Source organism: Spermophilus citellus, assembly GCF_964194105.1.
Source record: "Spermophilus citellus genome assembly, chromosome: 6".
NCBI classification, from domain to species: domain Eukaryota; kingdom Metazoa; phylum Chordata; class Mammalia; order Rodentia; family Sciuridae; genus Spermophilus; species Spermophilus citellus.
Window position 1 is genome coordinate 111,445,078 of NC_138187.1, and position 26,879 is coordinate 111,471,956.

The 26,879-nt window shown below is 43.7% G+C and overlaps 1 protein-coding gene across 1 annotated transcript in view; it reads left to right on the forward strand.

Moving 5' to 3' along the window:
- PARP1 (poly(ADP-ribose) polymerase 1) overlaps positions 1-26,004 on the forward strand; it is a 44,559-nt gene extending 18,555 nt beyond the window's left edge. The window contains exons 5-23 of the mRNA XM_081296997.1: positions 35-134; positions 3,020-3,136; positions 3,875-4,051; positions 6,480-6,627; positions 8,057-8,197; positions 8,887-9,129; positions 9,440-9,508; positions 9,666-9,798; positions 10,562-10,757; positions 13,263-13,391; positions 17,018-17,101; positions 18,809-18,931; positions 19,469-19,597; positions 21,760-21,858; positions 22,354-22,506; positions 23,484-23,611; positions 24,344-24,405; positions 24,992-25,106; positions 25,475-26,004. Of these exons, the coding sequence (XP_081153123.1) occupies positions 35-134; positions 3,020-3,136; positions 3,875-4,051; positions 6,480-6,627; positions 8,057-8,197; positions 8,887-9,129; positions 9,440-9,508; positions 9,666-9,798; positions 10,562-10,757; positions 13,263-13,391; positions 17,018-17,101; positions 18,809-18,931; positions 19,469-19,597; positions 21,760-21,858; positions 22,354-22,506; positions 23,484-23,611; positions 24,344-24,405; positions 24,992-25,106; positions 25,475-25,556 (2,428 nt within the window). The 3' untranslated portion in view covers positions 25,557-26,004. The remainder of the gene's footprint in view (positions 1-34; positions 135-3,019; positions 3,137-3,874; positions 4,052-6,479; positions 6,628-8,056; positions 8,198-8,886; positions 9,130-9,439; positions 9,509-9,665; positions 9,799-10,561; positions 10,758-13,262; positions 13,392-17,017; positions 17,102-18,808; positions 18,932-19,468; positions 19,598-21,759; positions 21,859-22,353; positions 22,507-23,483; positions 23,612-24,343; positions 24,406-24,991; positions 25,107-25,474) is intronic.
- Positions 26,005-26,879: the final 875 nt, after the last annotated feature.

Here is a 26,879-nt window from a genome sequence, read left to right on the forward strand (position 1 = left end):
TTACTGGTTCTTTTATATTCCATGTCTCCTTCAGAAAGAGAAAAGGTGATGAGGTGGATGGAGTAGATGAAGTGGCCAAGAAGAAGTCTAAGAAAGACAAAGACAAGGACAGTAAGCTTGAAAAGGCCCTCAAAGTGAGTTCCAAGCTTTGTCTCCTTTCATTGTTCTGTTTCATTCTCCTCGTTCTGGGAAGAAAATTCAAGGAAATATGTCCCACTTACTAGGATAGGATCTTTAAGAATTCTCAGATTGATAACCTTTGTTGATAGCCTAGCTTTCTTCCCAGTTAGATTTCTTCCTCTCAAATATAAAATTTTCATTTGGAGGAGAACCCACAATTTGGCCATAGGTTCCAAGCCTGTATCCAGGCTCAGACAGACAAAGCACTCAATCTTCACTAACCAGACTCGGCTAGGGAGGGAGAATCATGCTTCATCCTAATTGGGCCTTACTATACATTCTGCACCTTTGGGGATACTTGCAAACATAAGAAACCAAGTATTAAATTCAAGGATACTAGAGGTTCACAACATGGACAAGTGTTTTGAAGATTTGAAGAGAGAAAGTTTTTCTACTTTATTTTTTTTGGTACCAGGGATTGAACTCAGGGATTGAACTCAGGGACACTGAGCCACATCCCCAGCCCAACTCTCACTGAGTTGCTTAGCACCTCGCTTTTGCTGAGGCTGGTTTTGAACTTGTGATCCTCCTGTCTCATCCTCCCTAGCCCCTTAGATTACAGTTGTTTGTGCCACTATACCCAACTTCATTTTTTAAATGAAGGTCTCAGCAAGCAAAGAAGTGGAAGGCATGTGATGAAAGAGGAGAGATACTGGGTGTTTGGGAAATTAAAACAGTTGATCTCTTCCTGGGAACATGGTTTGTGTGAGCCATCTGCTTGGGTCTCTTGTGAGAGTGTTCAGATTTTGCTGGTGAGATAAAAATTAGAGCTGAGTATGGTGGTGCACACCTATAATCCTAGCAACTCAGAAGGTTGAGGCAGTAGGATCACAAGTTCAAAACCAGCCGTAGCATTTTAGTGAGGCCCTCAACAACTTAGCAAGACCCTGTCTCAAAATAAATAAATTTTAAAGCATTGGAAGCAATTTCTGATCTGGTTTCAATTGCTTATTAAGAATCACAAATTTGGGGCTGGAGTTGTGGCTCAGCAGTAGAGCACTCTCCTAGCACGTGCGAGGCCCTGAGTTCGATCCTCAGCATCACATAAAAATAAGTAAATAAAGGTATTGTGTCCAACTATAACTAAAAAGTAATATATATATATATATATATATTTTTTTTTTTTAATATTTATTTTTTAGTTCTCGGCGGACACAACATCTTTGTTGGTATGTGGTGCTGAGGATCGAACCCGGGCCGCACGCATGCCAGGCGAGCGCGCTACCGCTTGAGCCACATCCCCAGCCCCGTAAAATATATTTTTTAATTTTTTTTTAAAAGAATCACAAATTTTTTATTGTCTTAAGGCAAAATTTTATTTATTTATTTATTTATTTATTTATTTATTTATTTATTTATGGTGCTGGGAATTAAACTCAAGACACTCAACCACTGGGCCACATCCCTAGCCCTATTAGAGACAGGGTCTCACTGAGTTGCTAACTGCCTTGCTATTGCTGAGGCTGGCTTTGAACTTGTGATCCTCCTGAGTCAACCTTCCAACTGCTAGGATTATAGGCATGCACCACCATACTCAGCAAAAAAAAGAATCTATTGTGTGCCATTCTGAATTTTCCCTTCATTTAGTTTGGTGTTATTCTCTCTATTGTTGCCAGAGATGTAAAGAAAGAAGAATAAATTGCTCCCTTAGCCTTCCCACCCTGGCACCTCTGTTTCTGCTGGCTCCCCTTCCTTGGTTGTGAAGAAAATAGTTCAGATACTTTCATTTAATCCTATGCCCACTACACTTTTTCCTTGCACCTCCTTATCTCCTTGTTTCTTTGTCTCAGCATGTCCCCTGCTATAGGGAGGGTGAGAGTGTTGTTGAGAGTCTTTAAACATGGAACTGGGAAGCAAGCTGAGTGTATGACTGCAGCTTCACCAGAGAAGTTCAGATGCTCACTTGGTGCTGATAGCAACACCATGGTTATGGTAGGGCTGGCATTGTCATCTCCATTTTACAGAGGTGGGATCTGTGACTGAGATGGTGCATAACACCCACCCTCCTAGGAAAGAGGAAGCTCATCCTGGCCTTGACTCTAAAACAAACAGGCTGATACTTGCCTCAGCAAGGTGGTTGTGAGAATAAATGAAATGATATGTGCAGGTGTCTCACAAAGGACATAAACATTAAAGTCAAGATTTAGCCAGGCATAGTGGCACACTTGTAATCTAAGCAACTCAGGAGGGTTAGGCAGGAAGATAATAATTTTAAGGCCAGCTTGGTTGACTTAGGGAAACCCTGTCTCAAAAAAATAAGGAACAACTGGGAAGTAGTTCCATGGAAGAGTGCCCTAGATTCAGTCCCCAGTACTACAATAAAATGAATAAAATTAAGACTAAAATTCCATTTCCAAAAGAGCTTAAATATATTCTTGCATGATTCTGAATACAGTGTAATATTAAGAGAACTAGTGCTTGGAAATCACTGGAAGAATAGCCCATATTTTACCTCCTTTAATTGCTGGATGTTGGCTAGGGTAAATGTGGACCCTGAGTCCAACCTAGAACTTCCCAGGCTCTTCTCTGTATCTCCTGGTATTTGTTTATTAGGGATTGGTTGCAGGGCATCTAGGGACTTGGTTTCAGCCTTCCCCATACCCCAAGTAGTCTCTCCTCCCCACCTTGAAGAGTATTCTTCAAGAGACCACACTTCAGTTTTAATTTAATATCCACATGAGTGTGACTGGGAGTAGAAGTTTGCTAGCCCACCTTGGAGAGGCAACACAGTTGATTCATAAGTGTAGATTTGGAGGCTGAAGGCTGGGGGCAGACTCTTTCAGTTGGCTTCCTCTTTTTGAAAAGAGCTGGTCTCTGACCTGCTGGGTCTTGTCCATAGGCCCAGAATGACCTGATCTGGAACATCAAGGATGAGCTAAAGAAAGTATGTTCAACAAATGACCTGAAAGAACTGCTCATCTTCAACAAGCAGCAAGTGCCTTCCGGGGAGTCTGCGGTGAGCTGCCTTTGTGTTAAGTGGGACGTGCGTGTGAGGTCAACCCTGTCGATTTGGAGTGACTGTCTCATGGAGCATGGGAGGCCCTCCATTTGAACACCTGCTGGTATTAACTGAGAGGAGTAAAACTTCTGTAGTTGTGTTGCACGGTCATCATTGCCATCAAGGTCAGCATTTCCCTGGGACAAATGGCGTGGACTTTCTTAGACCAAACTAAACATTACCATTTGTCATTCTTAGAATTTTGGTGAGGACTAACATGAGACACATATTTACCTTGTGTGTGTTCATGCCACATGCTTTGCACTCTCTGCTGCCTCTGCCCAAACTCCCCAGGATTGCCAAGCCTACAGAAGGCGTAGATTTAAGGAAACATGGGAACTCAGTGGCATGCCCATGTGCCACTAGTTTTTCCCACTTCCTCTTCCCTGCTGTTATGCTCTGGAGCTGAGCTTGGCACAGCAACCTGTGTAGTAGCAGTGGATGCTCTGGACTCTGTCCTGCTTTCTAAGTCCCTGAGGGGAGGAGAGGCTGCAGGATCCCTTGACTTAGAGATAAGGTCTCTGAAAGTTTGAGAACCCACATCTCATTGTTAAGCAGCTGCCCAGGGCTGCTGTGAGCCCCTGTGACAGGCCTCTGCAGTGAGTGAGGTCTGCATAAGGTCTTCCATTGCACATTAGTAACTGTCCTTTATTGGAGTGCTTCCTTTCCTCTCTGACATTTCTTCAATGGCTTCAGATCTTGGACCGAGTCGCTGATGGCATAGCGTTTGGAGCCCTCCTTCCCTGCGAGGAATGCTCTGGCCAGCTGGTCTTCAAGAGCGATGCTTATTACTGTACTGGGGATGTCACTGCCTGGACCAAGTGTGTGGTCAAGACACAGACACCAAATCGAAAGGAATGGGTAACCCCAAAGGTAAGGAGTTGGGAGTGTCTTTATCTCTGCCTTCTGGCCTTGTCTACCCTTGTCCACTAATGACATAGTTCCTATGTTATTAGACTTCTTTATAGCTGGGCCATCCTCATCAGAATACAGAATAAAATTTTATTTATTAGTTCTATACGTTAGCAAACCACGTAGCTATGGAACCAAAGCACCTGTAAGTGTGAAGTTTGAGGTTTGTCTGGCTAGTGTAAAACCTTGCTTGCAAAGACCATGAAATATTTTTACTTTTATTCTCATGTGCCTACTGTGAGCCAGATACGAGGGATATAGGATGAGTAAACAGTAATTCCTGCCTTGGATTGGAGAGTTTTTCTCAAGAGCATATCCTTGCCTTAGTGCTAAAGAATTGGGTCTTGTGTTCACATGGCTCCTCAAATCAAGCATTTTCTTCATTGAAATGGAACTCTATTGAATTCTCAGATATTCAGGACACAGAAAGCCTCAGTTGGAAAGCCTTCTTTGGAGACCTACTGGTGGGGATCTTACAGGATCTCACCTGTTTGCTCAGACTCAGGTCACCTGGTCCCTGCCTCTGTGTGTGGAACATTTGAAACAATGGCATATAGTAAGCTGTTAAGCACCAACTGTTCCACATCTAGAACTGAACTTCCATTTTGGGTTGGTTTTTTGTTTGTTTTGTTTTATCTTGGATTTTGTGGGGGTTTTTGTTTTGTTTGTTTTGTTTTGTTTTTGTGATGCTGGGGTTGAAACCCAGGGCCTTGTGCATGCTGGCAAGCACTCTACCACTGAGCCACATCCCCAGCCCTTTACTTCCATGTTTCTCCTGGCCATTGTCTCACTTGCCTCTCTGTTCACTGCAGTAATTCTCTCCCTCCCAGTCTCTTCTTTTTACCTGAGTGGTCACTCTAAAGCGCTTCTGACCCTGGCACTTTCCTCATCCTTAAAATCTTAATAGTGATTCCTCAACATTCCCAGTTTTTCTAATTTTAAATCTTACAGATTCCTATTTTTGTGTTCCTTTTACTGTCCTTAGTGAGAAAATATTAAGATGGCAATAAGCATAATGAAGTTCTTTGTATTATACATACCAATTACAAAGCATCTATGTACATTTTTAGAAGGTATGTACATGGGACTGGGGTTGTGGCTTAGTGGTAGAGTGCTTGCTTCACATGCATGAGGTTCTGGGTTCCATTCTCAGCACCACATAAAAATAAATAAATAAAATAAAGATACTGTGTCCATCTATAACTTAAAAAAAAAATACTATTTTTTTTAAAAAAGGTATGTGCATATGTGGATTTGTGAGGTCAGTGGCTATTTCTCCCAGGTGCTTTTCTGACAGAATTGAGGTCAGCTCCTTCGTGTCCCCCAGAGTGCTCATGATCTGGCCTGTGGCCCTTCTGCAACCTTTGTGCCTTCCTTCTCCCATGCCCCTCACACTCATGGACACACACTCTTCCCATCTCAGTCTCTCTTTTACACTCCCAGCAATGGGGAATTACCCAGGGTTCCATACAGGCCATCGTTTGTTACTCTGATGTCCCTTCTTAGGCAGTTCCCTGCTTTTTCATCTCCTAGCAGTCTCAGGAGGTTGCTTCCTATAAGTGTCCTCCCAGCATCTCCAATCTTCATCATCTTAGCTTGTCAAGAACTGAGCTCCTGTGATAAAGTTTGCCTATCTATATCTGACTCCTAGAACCAGACTCAACCTCATTCATTCTTGGGGTTGGAAACTGTCTTTAACTTCTCTGCAGTACGTGGCACTTACTGTCAGAAGCTGTCTGTCCATTACCTCAGCTGGCGTTCACTGTGCATGGACTTGGCTGGAAAAGGTGGTTTCACTTGGGTGAAGACTTAGGAACATGGGAACTGGGGTCTTTCCCCAGAGCTTTCTATGTTTGACATTTACCTACCTAGAGCAAGACCCATTGTAAATCACCTGAGATGAAGACTGAACCAATGCTGACAGAAGCATTCACAATAAAGGTTGTAGGGCACTCTGTATCTGTTTGTTTGCTTTCTAAGAAAGGAAGGGACTTGCCTTCATTTCCTGGTGTTTGCAGTCTTATGGGGCTTTCAATCTTGGGATGGGCATTTCATTCCAGAAAGGCCTAGTGATCAAAGGAGGAATTCAAGAATAGGGTTGGAGAGGTTGCAAGTATAGGTCCCTGTGGCAATTTCCCTGGCCTTATTGTCAAAAGATTTTTATCATAAAGTCAGATTGATGCCAGCTGTCTCATGGACATAGAAGTACTAGAAATAAGTATCATAGCAGCAATAAGGTATCTTTCAGTCTGGCAGTTGCACATTTTTCTATTTTATGTTCTTTAGTATAAGAAGGAAAAAGATTGCATAGGCCAAATCCCCTTTGTTATTAGGTGATTATTTCAAAAGATAGCTGGTTTCTTAAAAAACTAAAATTTGTATTCTTTAGGAATTCCGAGAAATCTCTTACCTCAAAAAATTGAAGGTTAAAAAGCAGGACCGGCTATTTCCCCCAGAGACCAGTGCTCCAGTGGCAGTGGCACCCCCACCCTCTTCAGCCTCAACACCTGCTGCTGTGAACTCCTCTGCTCCAGCAGGTACAGCTCTGGGAGCAACTGTGGGCCAAGCCTACCGTAGCTACTCAGGGAGATGAATTTGCCTCCATGCTGCAGGGACAAGGAGTTGGTGAATAGGATTTTCGTGGTGGGGGGGGTCTCTGCTGATAATGTGGGGAAGCCCTTGGGCCCCCTCCCTTACCTGGGACCTCTCCTGGGGCAGGGATAGGGGACATTAACAATATAAAGTCCTCAAAAGCAAATGACTTTCTTACTCTTTTAAGCTTAGAGAGGGGCTCCTGGCCTGTACTCCCTGCAGTGGTGTTTGGTGTGTCCTTCCTGCACTGCGGAGCCTCCTTCCAGGCCTTGATTCCCACCCTGTACCCACCAGCACTTTGGACCCAGTGTTCTACTTGATACCTATTATATACAGAGTTAGAGAAAGTTCTTGATCAGTATTAGACTTGCTTCAAGCCAAGACAGACAGATGAAAGGCAGAAGAGACCCTCTGGTTATTTACTCAGGGATTCGCTCTAATAGTGAAGGCCACAGTGTTGTGGGTGGAGGATGAGTTCCCACCCCAGAATACTGGTCACTGTCATGCACCACCCTGCTGCTTGCAGCCTGGGTTCAGGTGCATATGTGGGAGGAATGTTCCGGTCCCTCTTTTCAGGGTCCCCTCCTTTGCTTTCCCCTCATTTACATCCAAATTGATGATTGTGTTCTCTGTGGAGACCGTGGCCAGTTTTCAGTGAAGTTCTGTCAGTGTCTCTAATATCTGCCTTCTGAGTGAGAGCAGGAAGGACCTCTCCCTACATCTTTTGGTCCAGGCACTGTGTTAACCAACACTTTGTTCCTATATGCAGCAAACAGAAGGCAGCCCCTATCCAGCCCATCTACCCTGGACACTCCAGCACCAGCCTACCTTTTTTTGCTTAGAATGATTTTGCTCAGTTTGATTGTGCTAACCAAAACCTTGAGCAGTTGTCACAGACATGTCTAATTTTTAAATAAGAATTGCAGTTTGTTTTAAATAGGAGGTGGGTTGAGAGAAATCAAAGAAGGTATTAGGAGCTCACATGACTACCCTCTGCCTACTCCACTCTGACCTCCTGGTCCCTCATCCCCAAGTGCATTCGTCTTCTACCCTCAGAGCAGACCAAAGGTCTTCCACCTAACCACCCAGATCACAGCATTTCATGGCTTGTCCCCTGCCCTTCTTGTCCATATTGAGGGGTGCATATGGGTTCTCAGTTGGCAGTCTGCTTTCCCTCTGGTCCTTTATTTCGGTTTTTCATGGGCTTCCCCACCCCTCACCCCCACAAAAAGCTGATAAAAGAGGGATGCTTGCCAGGGATCCTGCAGCCTGGTTTCCCTGGGTACTCGCTGCTTGGTTTTCTGCTCCTCCTCCCCTCTTCCTGGGAGCAGTGCCAGAGTGTCCAAAGTGATGATTCTGTTCTTGCTATCCCAGATAAGCCCTTGTCTAACATGAAGATCCTGACACTTGGGAAACTCTCCCGGAACAAGGATGAAGTGAAGGCCACAATCGAGAAACTCGGGGGCAAGTTGACAGGGACGACCAACAAGGCCTCTCTATGCATCAGTACTAAAAGTGAGTTTAAAGATTAACTTGTAAGGCAGAACAATGTTTCTATCTTGCAAATGTGATGAAGGTTCAGTGAGGAAATTTGTGACAAACATCACTCAAAAACTCATCATCATCACTCAATGTTTTTTTACAAAGGGAAACCAGTATTTGTACTTTGTAGTGCAGTAGCATACATTTGCATGTGTCTTTTTTGCCAACCAGCTATAAACTATTCTCGACTATGTTGCACTGTTTTGCAACACATTGGTGGGATTGCAGGAAAACAAAAGTTCACAACTCAAGTAGGTTTGGAAAATGCAGAGATAAATAGGTTTCTTTTGTTTTTGTTACTGGTGCTGGAGATTGAACCCAGGCCCTCATGCATGCTAAGCAAGCACTCAGTCACTGAGCTATACCCCGGCCCATTCCTTTATGGGGAAATTGGGCCTATGTGCTTGACCTTGTCTGTGGCACCTCCTGACATCTCACCCTATTGAGTAGATTGGAGAGGGCTGCCCTTGAGTTATCACACCTTAAAGCAGATTGGCCGGTAAGACTGTTGTTGGGATGCAGCCAGCTCTGTGAGCCTTAGAATTGAAAGGCAAGGAGAGCTGCAGGTGATGAGGGTGGGGAAGTAGAACTGTAGTCATTGGAGACTTGGTTTTAGTTTAAAGCTTACTGCTTAGGGCTTTTTTCCCTCCAATTTTGAACAGAGGAGGTAGAAAAGATGAATAAGAAGATGGAGGAAGTGAAAGAAGCCAACATTCGTGTTGTGTCTGAAGAGTTCCTTCAGGATGTCTCCGGCTCGACCAAGAGCCTTCAGGAGCTGTTCTCAGCACACATCTTGTCCCCATGGGGCACAGAGGTGAAGGCCGAGCCTGTTGAAGTAGTGGCCCCAAAGGGAAAGTCAGGCACTGCACTCACCAAGAAGAGCAAGGGCTCTACAAAGGAGGAAGGTGAGAGCCCCTAATTGCCCCTTCTTGGGTCCAAGGGCCAGGGAGATCAGTGGCCTCATCTTGCCATGGTTCAGAGACTATCTGTGGTGACTGGTTTGCCTGTGTAGGGCCTCTCCATCTGTGTCCCTGAATGGTCAGCTGAAAGCTGCCTAAAGCAGTGTTTTCAACTCAGTTTTCAGCACCCCCCTTGGCTGGTCGGGGAGGCAATGCAAAGATGCCATGCTGGCAAATCATGCATATGAAAAATACTCATTTGCCTTCTATCTTCCCCTTTCTGGTTTAATTTTGGTTTTCTGTATCTGCTACCAAGGTATCAACAAGTCTGAAAAGAGAATGAAATTAACTCTTAAAGGGGGAGCAGCTGTTGATCCTGACTCAGGTAAGTAAATAGGGAACACGCAAGTCTGTAGGGAACCTCCCTACTGAGGAAGGTGTGGTACATCCATCTAAGTGGGGGTTATCTAGGCTCCTAAGACCCCTCTGCCTGAGAGCACGGGCCTTGGGTGAGAACTGCAGGAGCTTTACCTCTGGGACAGGTCTGGAACACTCTGCACATGTCCTAGAGAAAGGCGGGAAGGTCTTCAGTGCCACCCTTGGCCTGGTGGACATAGTGAAAGGGACCAACTCCTATTACAAGCTGCAGCTTCTTGAGGATGACAAGGAGAGCAGGTAAGCCTGGGGCCACTGTCCAGGGGTAGGCCTGTCCTGTCCACCTTGTGAAACCAAGGTTGCTCCCAGACCAGGGCCTAAGACCTAATCACAAAGAACCAAAATATTTTAAGATCATTCTGTAAAGAGAAGGGAGCCGCTGCTACCAATTGTGTAACTATCCTTGGGCCTACCTCTCCCTGGGTATGGCTTCACATATTCTCCAAAATGGCTTTTCTTCTAGTAACAGAATCAAGATTTAAGATTTTCTCATTGTACCTAGGTTTTTTGTGGGGTTTTTTTTTTCAGTATTTATTTTTTTAGTGTAGATGGAAATAATACCTTTATTTTGTTTTTATGTGATGCTGATGATCTAACCCAGTGCCTCACACATGCAGGAAAAGCATTCTACCTCTGAGCCACAACCTCAGCCCCTGTACTCGTGTTTTTAAGTTCTTGAAGCATACAAAGTTTGGAGAGCATTGAACTTTTTTATTAGTTGTGGCATAGAGAATTAGATCCAGGGCTTGGTACATGTTATGCAGGTTCTCTACCATTGAGTTACATCCCTGAGTTTACTCTTTAATGTTACTTTAAATTACTAAAATGATCATGATCATTTTTCATTTAGAGTTCTCCCTTGGTGCTGGAGATGTAACTCACTGGTAGAACTGGTAGAGCATTTGCTTCACAAGTCCCTGGGTTCTGTCCCCAGCACCCAAAAAATAAATAAAAGTTCTCCCTCCCTAGATGGAAGCTCATCCCCCTCTTTCCCTATTCATAGGTACTGGATATTCAGGTCCTGGGGCCGTGTGGGCACAGTGATTGGTAGTAACAAATTGGAGCAGATGCCATCCAAGGAGGATGCCATTGAACATTTTATGAAATTATATGAAGAAAAAACGGGGAATGCCTGGCACTCCAAAAACTTCACAAAGTATCCCAAAAAGTTCTACCCTTTGGAGATTGACTATGGCCAGGTAATCAATCATTTAATGTTCCTACACTATCTACTCCTAATAAAAGGATGGGATGTCTTATTCTTTAAAAAAACACATTATGGATCAGATAGTGTTATTAGGGAATATTACCCAGTGTTCAGAGAACTAAATCCAAACAAACAAACAAAAAACCTAACATTCTACTACCAAAGATAACAAAAGAAAACTCTGGAGTAATATCTATGAGTATATAGAAGGCTTTTTATCTGAACCCAAGATTCATTGTAGATCATGTGATAGAAATACAATAGCTTGACATGCTCTGCCAAGAATTTGGGATTACTAGGAATAATCCCAAATTATTCCTAATAGCTATATTATATAGTTTGAGAATATTCCTATGTATGTTATTTGACAGCATTTAGTTTTCTTTTGGTTGATACTTTTGTGTTCCTTCAAGGATATAAAGAACAAAGTGTTAACCTTTTTAAAATAAGACTGTATTCACAACTATAGTCCTAACAACTCAGGAGGCTGAGGCAAGAGGATCACAAGTTCAAGGCTAGCCTCAGCAACTTAGACCTTGTCTCAAAATAAGAAAACTGAAGATGTAGTTCAGTGAATTCAATCCCAGTACCCCACCCCTCACTCCACTCCCCAAAAAGAATCTATTACTCTTAATGTGGGAAATACACATTCATTTTATAAAAGGAAGGAGATTTGTAGATGAGTACAGATTTTAATTCCAAATCTTTGAGACTTGGGATGTCAAGGGCAATTTTTTTCTTCATAGGGGATGTCATGAGCTCTCTCACTAAAGTAGGATTTACCTTTTTATTATATAGTATTAGGTGGAGACCTTAAATTGGAGGCACAGAGGCTTGGTCTGACTTAGTAGTGCCCCCTACTGAATTAAATACTTGTTTTAGAAATTTTTGAGAAATAAATACAAAGATACAAAAAATAGAAACCACCCAGAATTAGCCACAGTTAAAGTCATGGTGTATATATCAGTCTAATGTCTTTAAAATTGGATTCCTCCCTTACGTGTTATGTTGCAACCATCCGCCTTCTGCCCTAAGGTTCTGGGAGCATTTCCTCATGCCTTCAAAGTTTTTTGTAGTCACCATTAAAAAAGCAAAAGGAAAACAGTAAAATTAATCTTAGTAATTAACTTAACCCAGTATATGCAAAATATTCTCCTTTTAACATATGATTGAAAACCATTAATCAAATTATTAATGAGAAAATTTTTTCTATATTAAGTCTGAAATTAGTTGTTTATTTTACACTCACAGGACGTAGTTTGGAGAGACCACAATTCAAAACCTTAGTAACTGTATATAACTATATTTCTGAGTAGCTACCATATTAAATTAAACTGCATTGATCTAGAGCATTAGTTGCTAGACCACATAAAATTTCATCCTGTGAGTGGGCCAAAAATCATAATTGATCAAAATAGTTCCCTCACTCCTATTTAGATTACATCTAGGCATTTGCTATATTTACTGCCAATACACATAAATATTTGTGTGCTTCTGTAATTCATTAGAAGTGGAGTTCATAGGTCAGAAGGAATGTGCACTTGATAAAGCTTTTTTTCTTTTTTGGGGGGGTGCTAGGGATTGAATTCATGGCCTTGCTCATGTGAGGCAAGCACTCTACCAACTGAGCTATATCCCCAGCCCCTTGATAAGGCTTTTTAACACATTGATAGTTTGCCTTTCCAGTGAGTTCACATTTAAGACTCAGTATTATAGCATGGAGACAACCTCCACTATGAGAGTAACAACAGCAGCCTTGAGCATTGACAGCACTTGGTTAAGCCAGGCAGGTTACAGGTTCAAAGCCCAAGACCAGTTACCTTCCACCAAACAAATGCCAAACACTGTTAGTGGTTAGGTACTATAGTGTGATATTGACCTAACCTTCAGGAGGCAGGGATAAAGTCACGTGTAGTGTGTTGAGGCAGTATGATTCCAGAGAGCAAGGCTGAGGGGTGGAAAACAAAAGTAGAGGGAGAGGGAAGGCGAATGCTAGCATGTGCTTTTACACTGACAAGCTGGCTGGCAGGAAATGATACTGGGTGCTAGATCTATTGGGACTTCAGAGAAGTCTGTATAAACTTGTTCTTGCAACAGCTCTTGGGAGAGGAGTTTGCCCATAAGTCCTATGTCCCATCTTGGTCCAAGTTTCACCTTCACAACTGCTCAGCACTTCCATGTTGGGCCTTAGAGGGCACTTGAGATTACCATACAGGGTGCTAGCAAGCCCAAGAAGAAACAGCCCATGCAGATTCTTCCATGGTGGCTGGAATAAGGATCTGGAGCAGCCAGGAGAACATGAGAGTGCATAGGAATTATGTGCCCATGTGCAAAGCCACATGTACTCCTGACCTGTCGCCCAGAAAAAAGTAGCTCTTAGCTGTTTTTTGCTTATGCCACTCCATCCTGTGTCCTAATTGCCATGTCCCCCAATAGCAATACCACCTTGCCTGTGCTGTCAGTTTGGTTCTCTTATTGATTTTCTTTCTACTTTAAGGATGAAGAAGCGGTGAAGAAGCTGACAGTAAACCCTGGCACCAAGTCTAAGCTCCCCAAACCAGTGCAGGAACTCATTAGGATGATCTTTGATGTGGAAAGTATGAAGAAAGCCATGGTGGAGTATGAGGTTGGTGCCTTTGATGATTTGTGAGCATTTGCTAAGAGTGATGATTAAGTGTTGAGCTAAAGACAAACTTTTTGGTGGTTCTTGTTTTTTCTTGTGTGCTTCTCAAAAATAGAAAACACAGGACGGCAGCTTCTTGTACCTGCCCTTCCTCAGAGAGTGTGAATATGGAATCCTGAAGCCCTTGCCTTTTTGCCAAATATCATTTGATTGTTTTGAAACATGTAGTATGTTGTAGAGAACTGTCCCCATGTCCCCAATCCCCTTTGTACTTTTTCCCCTCCTAGGTGCCGTGATAGCATGGGTAGGTCTATTCTTTGGGGGCCCAAGTAAACTGGCCAACTAGACTTGTCATGAAAAGTCTGAAACAGTCTGCTTGAAGAAAAAGCGAACTGTTAGTTTACTATCACTCTGACAAAATACCTGAGAAAATCAACTTATGAGGGAGAAAATGGTTATTTTGGCTCACAGTTTCAGAGATTTCAGTCCATGGTAGCTTGGCCCTGTCACTTCAGGCATCTGTTAGCATAGTACCTCGTGACAGAAGCACATAGGGGATGAAGCATGTCACCTCACGGTAGCCAGGGAGCAGAATAGATACGAAGGGGCCAGGATTGCCAGGCCCCCCTCAAGGGCACACCTCCAGTGACCTCATTTCCTTCCACTAGGCCCCCACCTACTAAAGGTTCTACCACCTTCAGTAACACCGAAGGCTAGCCACCAAGCCTTCAGCATATGAGCCTTTTGGGGACATTTAAAATCCAAACCATAGCACTGTCAGAAGGCACAGAGAGCCTCTGACTCTTGCTTCCTCTGATAGGACACATACTAGCTATTTTTAACAAAGGGATGGAATGGTGGTTGGTTGAGTCCAGCACTATAGGTGGAGGCCAAGCACTTTATGTGCATTCTGCACCTCGCCTTCACTCTTCCCCAGGAAACAAGTACAGAAGGGCTTCTCATTTCTTGTTGCTGCCTGTCTAGCAAACACAGCCTCTCCCTTCCCCAGCCACTGAGCCCAGAGGCTTCAGGGTGCTCTGGAAAACAAGCAGCTTCCTGTGCCCTGGGCTCCTAGGAACCCAATGCAGAGGGTAAGATTCTTGGATTAATCGGCCATTCTGTTCCTTCTCCAAGAGGCTGCTTACTCACCCTCATGTTCTATGACTTCCCATGTTCTTCAACCCCATAGACATCAGGACCAACCCAGCATCTCCCTAGCAAGAGCTCCTCGTAGCAGGACTGCTCTGCCCCCACTGCTGTTACAGAGCAGCGTTGAATTACATCCTCTGATGAGTTTGGAAAAGGCCAGGGCCCATTTTCACAGAAACATAACCTGACTTCTGTCTGCAAGAATGACTAGTTTAAACAACTTACGGCATACCAAGATGTAGGTGCATGCAAGAGAAGAGAGGAGTTGCTGGGGTAAGGGGAGAAGAAAAGGATTAATGTCTCATTCATGTTCTGAGGTCCGTGCATCATTTCTAGCCTTTTGTACTCTGGTTTGTCTGTGATTCATAGATGTTCTCAACTATCCTCAGACCCAACTCTTCCTGTGAAATGATGTTTTTATGTTGATTTTTTTATTTAGCTGGTTAATTAAATAGCAGGAAGAGAAAGGCCAGGGCCTCTGCTGCTGAGACACCAGAAGGCAGCCTGTGGGAAGTGTGAGGAAAGCAGGTGCCTACCTTGAAACTGAGTGAAGGAGCCCACATGGGATTGAGGTCAATAAGCAGACATGGTGACCCTGGGGAGGGGGAGGACAGGGGTTGTGGCTCAGCAGTAGAGTGCTTGCCTAGCACGTGTGGGGCGCTCGGTTTGATCCTTAGCACCACATAAAAATAAATAAATAAAATAAAGGCATGTGATCATCTACAACCAAAAAATTTTTTAAAGGGGTAGTGGGGAGGGGAATCCAGACTGCAGCTCTAGGAGCCACTTCTGGCTGCAGCTATGGCTCTAGGGTTCTAGCATTGATTAAAGTATGTGTTATTTTTCAAAAACAAAAACTTTCTACCACTTGAAAATTCTTGTCTTTTGTTTCTGGTCTAGAGCCCAGGGTCTGTAGGCATTGCTCCCACTTCTCCCTAAACTGGGCTGCTATGAATCTGGCACTCCAGGCTGTATGTCCAGTGCTACGCCTGAGTTTCTTTTCCAGAATGGGGGAGGGAGTTGTATTTTTTGAGTTCTTTCATCCTGCTGGCCTGTGTGTACATTTTGAGGGGTTTAAAATTAGGGCAACTAGGTGTTTTTTGTTTTGTTTTATATAAACACCAGAATTATACGCTTGGGGACTATTTGCTTCTCCTGGACGTCTGCTCTTGCTCTGGTCACCCTGTACTTAATGGAAACATCTCTTTTAAGAGTTCCTTCTTTAGAACTGCTTTTAAAGTCAATTGATAATCCACACTAAAGTCACTCTGCTTTTCTGTTGTACCATGTTCTTCTTCCCCAGACTTGGCTCAACTATTTAACTATTGCCTAAAATCAGATCTTCCCCCTCAGGGTAGAAGGTATATGTATTTCCTGTGCAGAGAAGCATGCATGCCAGGGCTTGTGGCTGTTAAATTAGAAGCTATTGTCACTGGCCCCTGATTGCTGCCTAGTGAGCTGAGTATCTTTAACATCCTCTTATTTAATTTTATCACCATAGCAATCACATTTCTAAAATTCTTGTTCAGCTCTGTCTTGTTCCAGGGTACTCCAAGAGGTGCTGGAAGACCAAAGATGGTTAAGGCACATTCTCAACTCCCAGGAACTCTGCCTTCTTGTCAATGTCTATTGGGAAAGGCCAGGTGACAAATGCCTTAGGATATAGAGTGTGGGGACCACTGATAGCTAGATGTCTCAACCTGGGGACCAAGTAACTAACACAATCAGGGTCTCTCACAGGATGGAGTTAAGTCTGTCTTTCAAGGAAGGTGGCCCCATTTTACAAACAGGGAACCAAGGTTGGCTGAAAGCAGCTGCCTTCCTAGCTAATGTGATTGATCAATCAGGCCTTCTGCCTGCAAGTCCCATGCTTTTCTGCTTTAGCATGCAGCCTGCCTGCCTTAAGGGTCACTCCCATTATAGTACAAGCAGTGGCAATAGTGTTGGAACCAGTGTCTAACCTTTTGGAGTGACTGATTTGAATGAGGCAGCAGTGATTAAAGTATGTGTTCTTTTTCAAAAACAAAAACCTTCTATCTCTTGAAGATTCTTGTCTTTTGTTTCTGGTCTGGAGCCCAGGGTCTGCTGCCTTGGCTCTGGGATCCTGGGAAAGTGGCCTGAGGTGGGGAATCATGACCAATGGGCCCTAATTCTCACTTTGAAATTGGATTGGGGATTATGCCATACTCTCTTCTAGAAGTGATTAGGCTTTTTGAGAATAAGGATGGGGCACTGGCTTATCCCAGCCATGAATGAAGTGAGCAGAAATCTTCCAGACAAACCCTAGCTTCCAAGGTGGGGAGGGGCTGTGTCCTCTGTTGAGTTGGGTGACTGGGTCTCCCCAGGAAAGCCAGGCAGGCCTCTGGCTGCCTCCATTGGGGGCCCAAGAGGTCTACAGCAGGTAGATGACTGGTCCAGCCCTTCTGTCATCACACTGCAGTATGCTCAGCTTTCAAAGGGCACTCACCCTGTCTCCTCAGATTGACCTTCAGAAGATGCCCTTGGGGAAGCTGAGCAAAAGGCAGATCCAGGCTGCATACTCCATCCTCAGTGAAGTCCAGCAGGTGAGCAGGGGGCTGCCTGGGTATGTCATTTTCCATTCTAGTTTTAACAAAACTGAAGTACCAAACCATAATTCATGAGGATGTGGATTTTTTTCAATTCAGAATCTCTATTAAAGTGCCTGTCGCTGGCCAAAATTATCATAAAACTTACGAACAGCACTTTTCAGATATGTAATAAACTTCCTATAAACTTGACCCAGATTTTCGTCGTCCTGTCTCTTAAAAACACTGATTTTATTTTGTGTATCTGTAAGAGTTAGGCTGTTTGTTTTGCAGTTACTAGGAAGTCTTCAAATAGAAGACATTTTCTTTCATTTATGCTTATTCAGCATTTATTTAGTATGTACCAAGGTTCTCTGGTCCTCAGAACCTTCAGGCTACATCCTAGAGGATTTGGAATATTCTTCTTATATTTGGGAATTGAGTACACTCTGTGAAGAAACAGAAGTACCCAGGAAGGGTACTGCCTGGCTACTGGAGAAAAGGCCCTGAAACAAAGCAGTTAAATCAGTTACAGCCCAACATAGTGGGACATTCCTGTAGTCTCAGCTTCTCAACAGGCTGAGGCAGGAGGATCACAAGTTCAAGGCCAGCCTTAGCAACTTAGTGAGATCCTGTCTCAAAAAAGAAAAAAGGGCTGGGGATGGCTTAGTGATTAAGAATTAACTGGGTTCATTCCCTAGTGCATGCCCCCCCCCTAAAAAAAAAATCCAGTTACAGCTGGCCCAGAGCAATCAGTTCTTTTCCTGTTATCCACTAGCTGATAATATTCAAGGCTTTTCTTAGTGCAATCTTTCCCTATTCCAGAAGCACTGGATGTGAGGGCTGGAATAGCTTCCTTTCCCATCATACAGAGCAAGCCTCCAGCACATAGAATTTTGCAGCCTGGAAAAGTGAACACCAGAATGAGAAGTAGATCTGCAGGGTACTAGCTTGTTACCCCATGACCATTCTGTGATCACATAGACTGTTTGCCAAATATGCAGTAACCCAGTGGTCCGGCTTTTCATGCATTTATTTAGCATTCTCTGCATATGGGCACTAAATGACATTATGTCAGTAGGGATTGCTTAGCTTCTCTGTGCCTGGCCACCTGGACCTTCAAGAACAATAAACAAATTCCCCACCTCAAAGGTGGGGTCAGTAGATAAAAGGACTTGACTGAATTTTATAACAGTGGGAGGGCCTGGGGTAGCTCAGTGGTAGAGTACTCAACTAGCATGCATATGGCACTGGGTTCAGTCCTCACCACCACATAAAAACAAAATAATGTGGCCACCTAAAACTAAAGATACATAAATAAATAAATATTTTTTTAAAAATGGGAAACCCCCAACTTGAAAAATCTTCCAACAAAGTTAAAGAAATTTTTACAGCAGTAGCTATGAGCCCACTTGTCTAAATTTTACAATTGATATAATAGCATAGTTCTTTGTACAAAATGAATTGTCACATGAGAAGCCCATTGTGTTGAGCTGTCCTGTTAGAAAGTAGGAGATCCTACCCCTACCTAGTGCTGTCATTCCAGTAGAAACATGGTCTTCTGATCATTTCCCCACACGTCCTGGCTCAATGGCTCATGCTTACAGCAGACTACCTATAGATTTGGCTGAAACACTCATCCTCTAAAGGAGAAAGTCTAGCTAAATGCTGGAACTCGGAACTACTGCCTCTCAGTCTTACATTTTTTTCCTCCCTCTTTTCCAGGCGGTGTCCCAGGGTAGCAGCGACTCCCAGATCCTGGATCTCTCAAATCGCTTCTACACTCTGATCCCCCATGACTTTGGAATGAAGAAGCCCCCGCTCCTGAACAATGCAGATAGTGTGCAGGTAGTGCTGAGGCTTGGGAGGAATACCAGGCTACTGGGCTAAGCCTTGCTCCTTTGCAGCTAACCAGTTCCTCATGGTCTGTGGGGGCAGAACCACCTCCATTACCTCATTTTGAAATGAAGTTTCTACCCATATTGGTGGAAACAGAGCCATAGGGGATAAATGCTTGTTTTTCTTGCCTTTGCTCTACCAAGTCAATTTGGGAGGAGCCACTGGGCAAGGAGATCTTTACTTGCTCAGAAGGAGCCTATGAGAGTTCCTGACTGAGTTATGGCTTTGTACATCCTTAGTGTAAGTTCCCACCTACCATCAGTGGGCAAATGGAAAGGCAGTTCTTACTGCCACTTAACAACTCCTCCAGGCAGTGAAGCTTCATTGGTACTCCAGGAAATGCTGTGAGTGACGATAATAGGCTAACCCTGTTCTTCCCTCCCACTGTGTTGGACAATGTCTGCACTCCATTTGTGTGCCAAAGGTGTAGAGAATCTGTCTCCCTCAATTGGCTCTTAACTCTGCGTCGGTCTTTTGTTCCCCCAGGCCAAGGTAGAAATGCTGGACAACCTCCTGGACATTGAGGTGGCCTACAGTTTGCTTAGGGGTGGATCTGATGACAGTAGCAAGGACCCCATTGATGTTAACTATGAGAAGCTCAAAACTGACATTAAGGTAAGAGGGCCTGCCCTTCCCCAAACATCTTAAGCACTTATCCCAAGAGTAGTGGTTCTAAACTTGAATATGCACCAGAATCTCCTGGAGAGCTCATTGAAACACAGATTGCTATAAGTGTGCTTTTCTAATAAATTCTCAGATGTCACTGGAGGTCCTTTGAGACCATCTGGACATTTAACCTATAGACAGGCACCTAGTTTGCAAGGCAGACTTCCAAGCTAGCACCTTAGCTAGTGTGGAGACTCATTTTTGAGAACTCTTGTCAAAAAATTCTCTCTTCTCTCTTTTCTTCTCTTCTTCCTCTCCTCTCCCCCACTCCCCTCTCCCTTCTCTACCTCTCTTCGCCTCCTTCTCCTTCCCCCTTTCCTTTCTGTTGCCCTTCCCTCCCTTTGTATCTCCCTTCCTCTCTTTCAAAGCAAACCAGAGGGTGGCATAAACCTTGTAATTTTAGGTTCCCACTTAGAAGTGAAATGCCCAATGACAAATATAAGGAAAATATGTGCCTGAGCTTTCTTTTTCCCTGCGGCCAAAATAGCCCAGATTTGGCACACACGTTGTCCTGAACGTAAGTACGTTGGACACTCATACAGAAATCGCCCTGCCTGGGCCAACCAGAGGAAGAATCTGTGCCTTATCTCCTAACTTGTCCTGAGTTTGGCTTTGTTGCCTGTGCGCCTTGATTTCCTCAGCCGCTGCTTCCCTGTTTGTGGCATGGCAGGGGCTCAAGTGCACTATAGTGTTGAGACAGAGCCAATTTTCCTTGCTTAGGACAAAGCACAGGTCTAGGGTCCAAGCAGGGTTAGACACCAAATGTCCCTTCTTTTCCCTTCTTTTTATTTATTTATTTATTTTTTTTAAAGAGGAGAGAGAGAATTTTAATATTTATTTTTTAGTTTTCAGCGGACACAACATCTTTGTTTGTATGTGGTGCTGGGGATCGAACCCTGTACATGCCGCACACATGCCAGGCGAGCGCGCTACCACTTGAGCCACTTCCTCAGCCCCTTCTTTTCCCTTCTTGATGGGAAAGCTGTGGGTTCTTAGTGAAAGGGTTCTTATTATTTCTGTTTATAATTTTTAAGATTTTAGTTAAGAGACAGCAGGGAGCCAGGTAGAGTGGCACACGCCTATAATCCCAGTTACTCTCCAGAGACTGAGGCAAAAGGATCACAAGTTTGAGGCCAGCCTGGGTAGCTTAATGAGACCTTGTATTTAAAAATAAGACATAAATAAAAGGGTGATGTGGCACAGGCCTGTAATTCTAGCAACTTAGGACGCAGAGACAGGGGATCATAAGTTCAAGGCTGTCTCAGCAACTTAGCAAGACTCTATCTCAAATTTTAAAAAATAAAAAGGAATAGGAATGTAACTGAGTGGTAAAGTGCCCCAGGTTCATTGCCCAGTATCTAAAAAAAACATGCTGTGCACTGTGGCACATACCTGTAATCCCAGTGGCTTGGGAGGCTGAGACAGGAGGATCATGAGTTCAAAGCCAGCCTTGGCAAAAACAAGGCCCTAAGCAACACAGTGAGACTCTGTCTCTAAATAAAATACAAAATAGGGCTGGGGATGTGGCTCAGTGTTCAAGTGCCCCTGAGTTCAGTCCCTGGTACCAAAAAAAAGAAAAAACATTGAGAAAGATCAGAATTTCTATATTTTCCAAACTTTAAATAAGAGTATAGAAACATAAGACACACATAGCCTCCTTCATGATAGATTCAGATTTGTTTAGTGTAGATTACATTATTAAGGATGTGCTCTGAGCCAGACATAATATGGGTGGCTGTGAAGATTAACGACTGAGCATTTGTCCTTAAAACCCCAAGAGTTGATCAGACTTTTAATTTCAAGGCATCATCTTATCAGTGAGCTAGACTGCTTTTTCCTGGGAGTTGGTTCATAATTCTGGGTTCCCTCCCTTTACTGACATTGAGCCCCATATTTCTAGCTTTACTGGTACCAAAATTCACAGGATTTTAAGGGAATCCTGGAAATCCTATCTGTCCAGCTAGATGAAGAGCTGGCACTGTGGGCCCAAGGTCTGTGAATTGCTTTGACCCACAGGCGGTTGGTCCTAAGGTCTGTTGAGCTTGTATATTATTATCTTCCTGCTTTCCTCTGGTCTCCCATGCTCTAATCCCAAAATGCCTATCTTGTAGGTAGTTGACAAAGACTCTGAAGAAGCAGAGATCATCAGGAAGTATGTTAAGAACACCCACGCAACCACACACAACGCCTATGATCTGGAAGTTGTGGATGTAAGAACCCTTCTCCCCACCCCCTTATGTCCTGCCAGCTTCCCTGCCCACTCCTCTGACCTGGCCCTGGGTAGAAAAGATCAGTCTCCTTATCTTTAAATTATCAGAGGAAGTGATTCATTTGTCTGTTGAACAGAAAAACTAGTAGTCTTATAGTTGGGGGTGGCTTTTTATTCTGTTTTAAAAGGACATTTCCATTTTCCAGACCTGATTTTAGAATCAGAAAGTGTGATTGATTATCAGAGGTTCAAGATAAAGTCCTACAGTGTCTATCTACTTCATTATAGTGCTAATTTTCATAGATAGTCCTTGCTGAGTGGGATCTTGATGACTTGTGTCACTCTGAGCCTGGTGGAAAACATCTTCCTTATTGCAACAGACCTTTTAATTTTAGCTATAGAGACAGGTGATCAGCGCTCCATATCCAGCCAGAACTTTCACTTAACCAGATTAACAACTGCTTTTATTTCTCCCCTTTGTTGAATACCCACCCAGATCTTTAAGATAGCGCGTGAAGGGGAGAGCCAACGCTACAAACCCTTTAAGCAGCTTCACAATCGAAGGTTGCTGTGGCACGGGTCCAGGACCACCAACTTTGCTGGGATCCTCTCCCAGGGTCTTCGGATAGCCCCGCCTGAAGCACCTGTGGTATGTGCCTGGCCTGGGGAGGTGTGGGGAGCATAGGGTAAATGACACCTGTTTCCACAAAGAGCTTGCAGGTACTTGGGTTAGAGTGCGTGTGTCCCCTGTGAACAAGGGGCCTTATTTAAAGATGTGGTGTTGGCTTGGCTGTGACTGCTCAAGTGGACTTTTTTTTTTTTCTCCAGCCCCACAGCTATAGCCCCAGTAGTGCCTTCACCTTTATCCTCCAGGTCCCAGCCCTGTCACAGGTGCAGCTGCACGGGCAACAACTGTAGTTTTTGGAACAAAAGCAGTAAACTGTCCAGGCCAGGGATGCTATGAATGCTAATTGGGTGTGTTGACAAGCAAAGAATGGGCTTTGACCACAGGCCAATCTGAGTCCAGATCTGCCCCTACCACTTCCCAGCTAGCAGCTTCCATGAACTTGTCTTTTTATCATCAATAAAGTGGATAATAACTGAGTAAATCCTTACCCAGACACAAGGGATCTGGATTATTAGAATGGACCGTCTGGACAGGACCTTGGAGATGGCCTTCCAGGCCTCACTTTACCATTGTAAAAAGTGAGGCGTGAGTAAGTGTAATGACTCGCTAGTATTGTGTAGTCTGACCAAACACTAAACCCTGTGTTTCACTTATATAGAAGGGAATAGAAATAATAGCCAGTATTCTTGGGTGTGTACATGTGCCTGGCACTAATCTAAGCTAAAATTTATGATTGCATTTAATCTTTACATTAGCTTCATGGGATTATTTTCCCCAGTGAAGGAAAGAGAAAAGTGGAATCCGAAAGATTAAATAACTTCTTGCAGCCCCTCAGCATCCAGCAGCTTGTGGATCCGACAGCCCGGGTAGTCTCTGGGCTCCAGCTTATTAAAAGTGATGGATCATAGCCCTTAGCTGGGTGCCAAGCTAAAGTCAAAACTCAGTAACTAGCCTAACTTCCCATTAGGTTTTCAGCTGTCCCTTTTCCTTTCTTGCAGACAGGGTACATGTTTGGCAAAGGGATCTATTTTGCTGACATGGTCTCAAAGAGTGCTAACTACTGCCACACATCTCAGGGAGACCCGATAGGATTAATCCTGTTGGGAGAAGTTGCCCTTGGAAACATGTAAGTAGACCTGGCTTTGAGGCCAGAAACACTTAATGGGAACAGATAGAGTAGACTGAGGAAAAGAGAATCTCTTTGGCTGGGGGGTGACCAGGAAAATTCTCTACCAGTTATGACTCTTCGCTTAAAAGAATCAGAAACCAATTCAAAGCAAGGGAACAAGGGAGATACAGAAATGCCTCAGAAAATGCAAGGACAGGAATAACTAGGCCTCAGGAACCAGCAGTATCTGTTCTCCCTGTGGACTGGGAAGCAGAGGTTAAGTCACAAAAATGTGATCACCCCATAACTCCCTTCTGCCTCTCACGTATTTAGATTTTCTGAGATTAGCAAGGATGGTACTGGAGTCTTAATCTCAGTTCCAAATTCTCCACAGAGAAAATCTGATTAGTCTAGCTTGGTTTAGGCATCCGCCGTGATCCCATCAGCTGTAACCCAAAGAGGGAGGTCCAGGGATTGTTACCTCAGATAAAACCTCCAGAGCTGCTGGCCACAGCTCCAAACAGGACCTTTCCTTGAAAGTGGCTTCCTAGTAGTGATCATTAAACAATGAGGTTCAGGAAGAGTTACACCTGCAAGTTCTGGAGCAGTGCCAGAAACTTGGGAGGGAGTTCCAAGAGGTGCTGGGTTCTCTGGGTCTTTAGCTCATCTAACATTGTTCTGCTAATTAATCTATTGGTTTTGAGAGCCAGTGTCTTGGGGGATCTTCTGAGACTGTCCTGTCTTGATTAGGTATGAACTGAAGCATGCTTCTCATATCAGCAAGTTACCCAAGGGCAAGCACAGTGTCAAAGGTAATGTGTTGCCAGAGCTGCTGCTACATCTGGGGGCCCTAGGTTGGCGGGATGGGCGGTGCTTCCTCCAAAAGCTAGTGTTCTTGGGTTTGGGTATTAAACATCCATTCATTTCAAATTAAAAAGAAATTTCCCTCTCTGTAGGTACAGCTAGTATCACAAGTGCCATAGGTCATTCTCAGTGTGAGCACCAGTAATCAGGGGCATTCACTGGCTTAACCTAACTCTTCTAGCCATAGCAGACAAGAAGGGGGCCTCAGGTGACAGTGGCACCTGCAGCATCTTAGATTTCTGGAGTTGGTAGCATATGATGATTCAGGACTCTGAATCAGGTGTAAGTGACTGCTGTGCATTTCTGTTCATCAGTGTCACCCCTTAGGGGTCAGCTGTCAATCTTCTCACACAGAACCAGTTATGATTGATACTATAATAGGATCACCAATTTATAGACTTCTGACAAAGCATGGGGTATGGAATTTGTGTGCTTAAAATGAGAACCTGTACCCAGCCTAAAGTAGCTGTCACACCCCCAGGACATTTTTACATCCATTCCCAATTCCTATCACTTGCACCTTCTGTTTTTCAGGTTTGGGCAAAACTACCCCTGACCCTTCAGCCAGTATCACTCTGGAGGGTGTAGAGGTTCCACTCGGGACCGGGATCTCATCAGGAGTTAACGACACCTGCCTACTATATAATGAGTATCCTTTTGTGAGTGTGCTGTGTGTGAGCACAGAGGAATGCTTTGGAGTCATAACATGGCTTACATATGCACAGATCACCCAGGGCAGACTGTGATTAGATGTCCTATAGTGGGTCTTATGGTGACTGTGGCCCCTGCATAGTCTCCCTGTATGGAGTGAAAAGTCTGACTCTGGTTGGCTCACAGGGCACAAGCCTTTCCCCATTTCCAGAGGATTGGCTTTTTGTCTGCCTAGGAGGCCCTCAACTCAGTCCCACAGAGAAGCCCCAAGGATGACTTGCTCATAGCACTGAGCATCCTATCTTCTTTGAGAAGAGGCAGGACACAAACTCAGCACTGTTGGCTCCTTGACATACTTCCCTCCAGGTACATTGTCTATGATATTGCTCAGGTAAATCTGAAGTATCTGCTGAAACTGAAATTCAACTTTAAGACATCCCTGTGGTAAATTGGGAGGTGTGAGTCGCACCCTGGTAACTCTGGTATGAATTCACCAAGAGTGCTCATGCACCAACACACCCAGCAGAAACCTCAACTAAGTTGCCAATGGATGTTACCTTTACTAAATCTCCTTAGAAAAGTGTTTTTATATGAACAAGTTAAAAGGTTTTTCCCAACTTTTCAAATCCCTTGTTTTATGTTGCATTGGGGGTTGGGAGATTTTATCCAGCCAGGAACAGCCCTGATAGATACAGCTAACAGTAGAAGGAAAGTTGGGGAGAGGTTTTTGTTTTGTTTTGTTTGCTTAGACTAGTTCCTGTGGAAAAAACCAAGCCACGTTACAGCATCTGCCTTACTGGTTTCCCAGGGGATCTTTAGTGTTCATCTTTAGTTTTAATTTTGACAAAATGTGAAGCATTTATTTTGAGCTAAAAATAAAAACTAATTTCACACTATTTAGATTTTCTTTTTTATCTTGTACTTGTTATTCTCATTTTAAGTTTGTATTATTTGGATTTTTGTTGATGGATGTGGGGAGACCCAAAGGAGGAACTTTAGTTTCTGTTAGAAACAAAAAGAAATTTTTCTAGAAATACTTGAACATGGAATATCTCAGAATATGTAGTATAGTAAATAAAAGTTTCATTTGGAATTTTTGACTTCCCTATCAGCAATTTTGTCTTCCAAATTAAAATCATCTATAATCACCAATATAGCTACTCAAGGGCTAATAGTCATTCTTGATTAAAATGCAAATGGCTTCTATACTCTTGTGTCTGGTCTCATTCTGACTACGGATATGGTTAATCTTCACAGTAAAGGGTCTGCAGAGACTATGGGATGTTTCTACCTCTGTCTCTGAAATCTCAGAATACCAGGCATCTCCCAATTGGGAATACCCCACCTGAGTGGCAGAAAATCAAACACAAAGCTTAGGAAAATCTCATTTTTCTTTAATTGATCGGGTACATTTCGGTGAGAAAGCTCGTGTTATTCTGGCCTCTGAAAGACTTATATAAAACCTCCTTGCCTCATAGAATTGTCTTTTGTTTAAGAATGATACTTATGGGCTGGGGATGTGGCTCAAGCCGTAGTGCGCTCGCCTGGCATGCGTGCGGCCCGGGTTGGATCCTCAGCACCACGTACCAACAAAGATGTTGTGTCCGCCGAGAACTAAAAAATAAATATTAAAAATTCTCTCTCTCTCTCTCTCTCTCTCTCTCTCTCCAAAAAAAAAAAAAAAAAAAGAATGATACTTATGTTTGCATTTGTGTTCTCTGAAAGTCAGGCTGCATCTTAAATGTCACTTCTGACCTTTTACAGAAGGTGA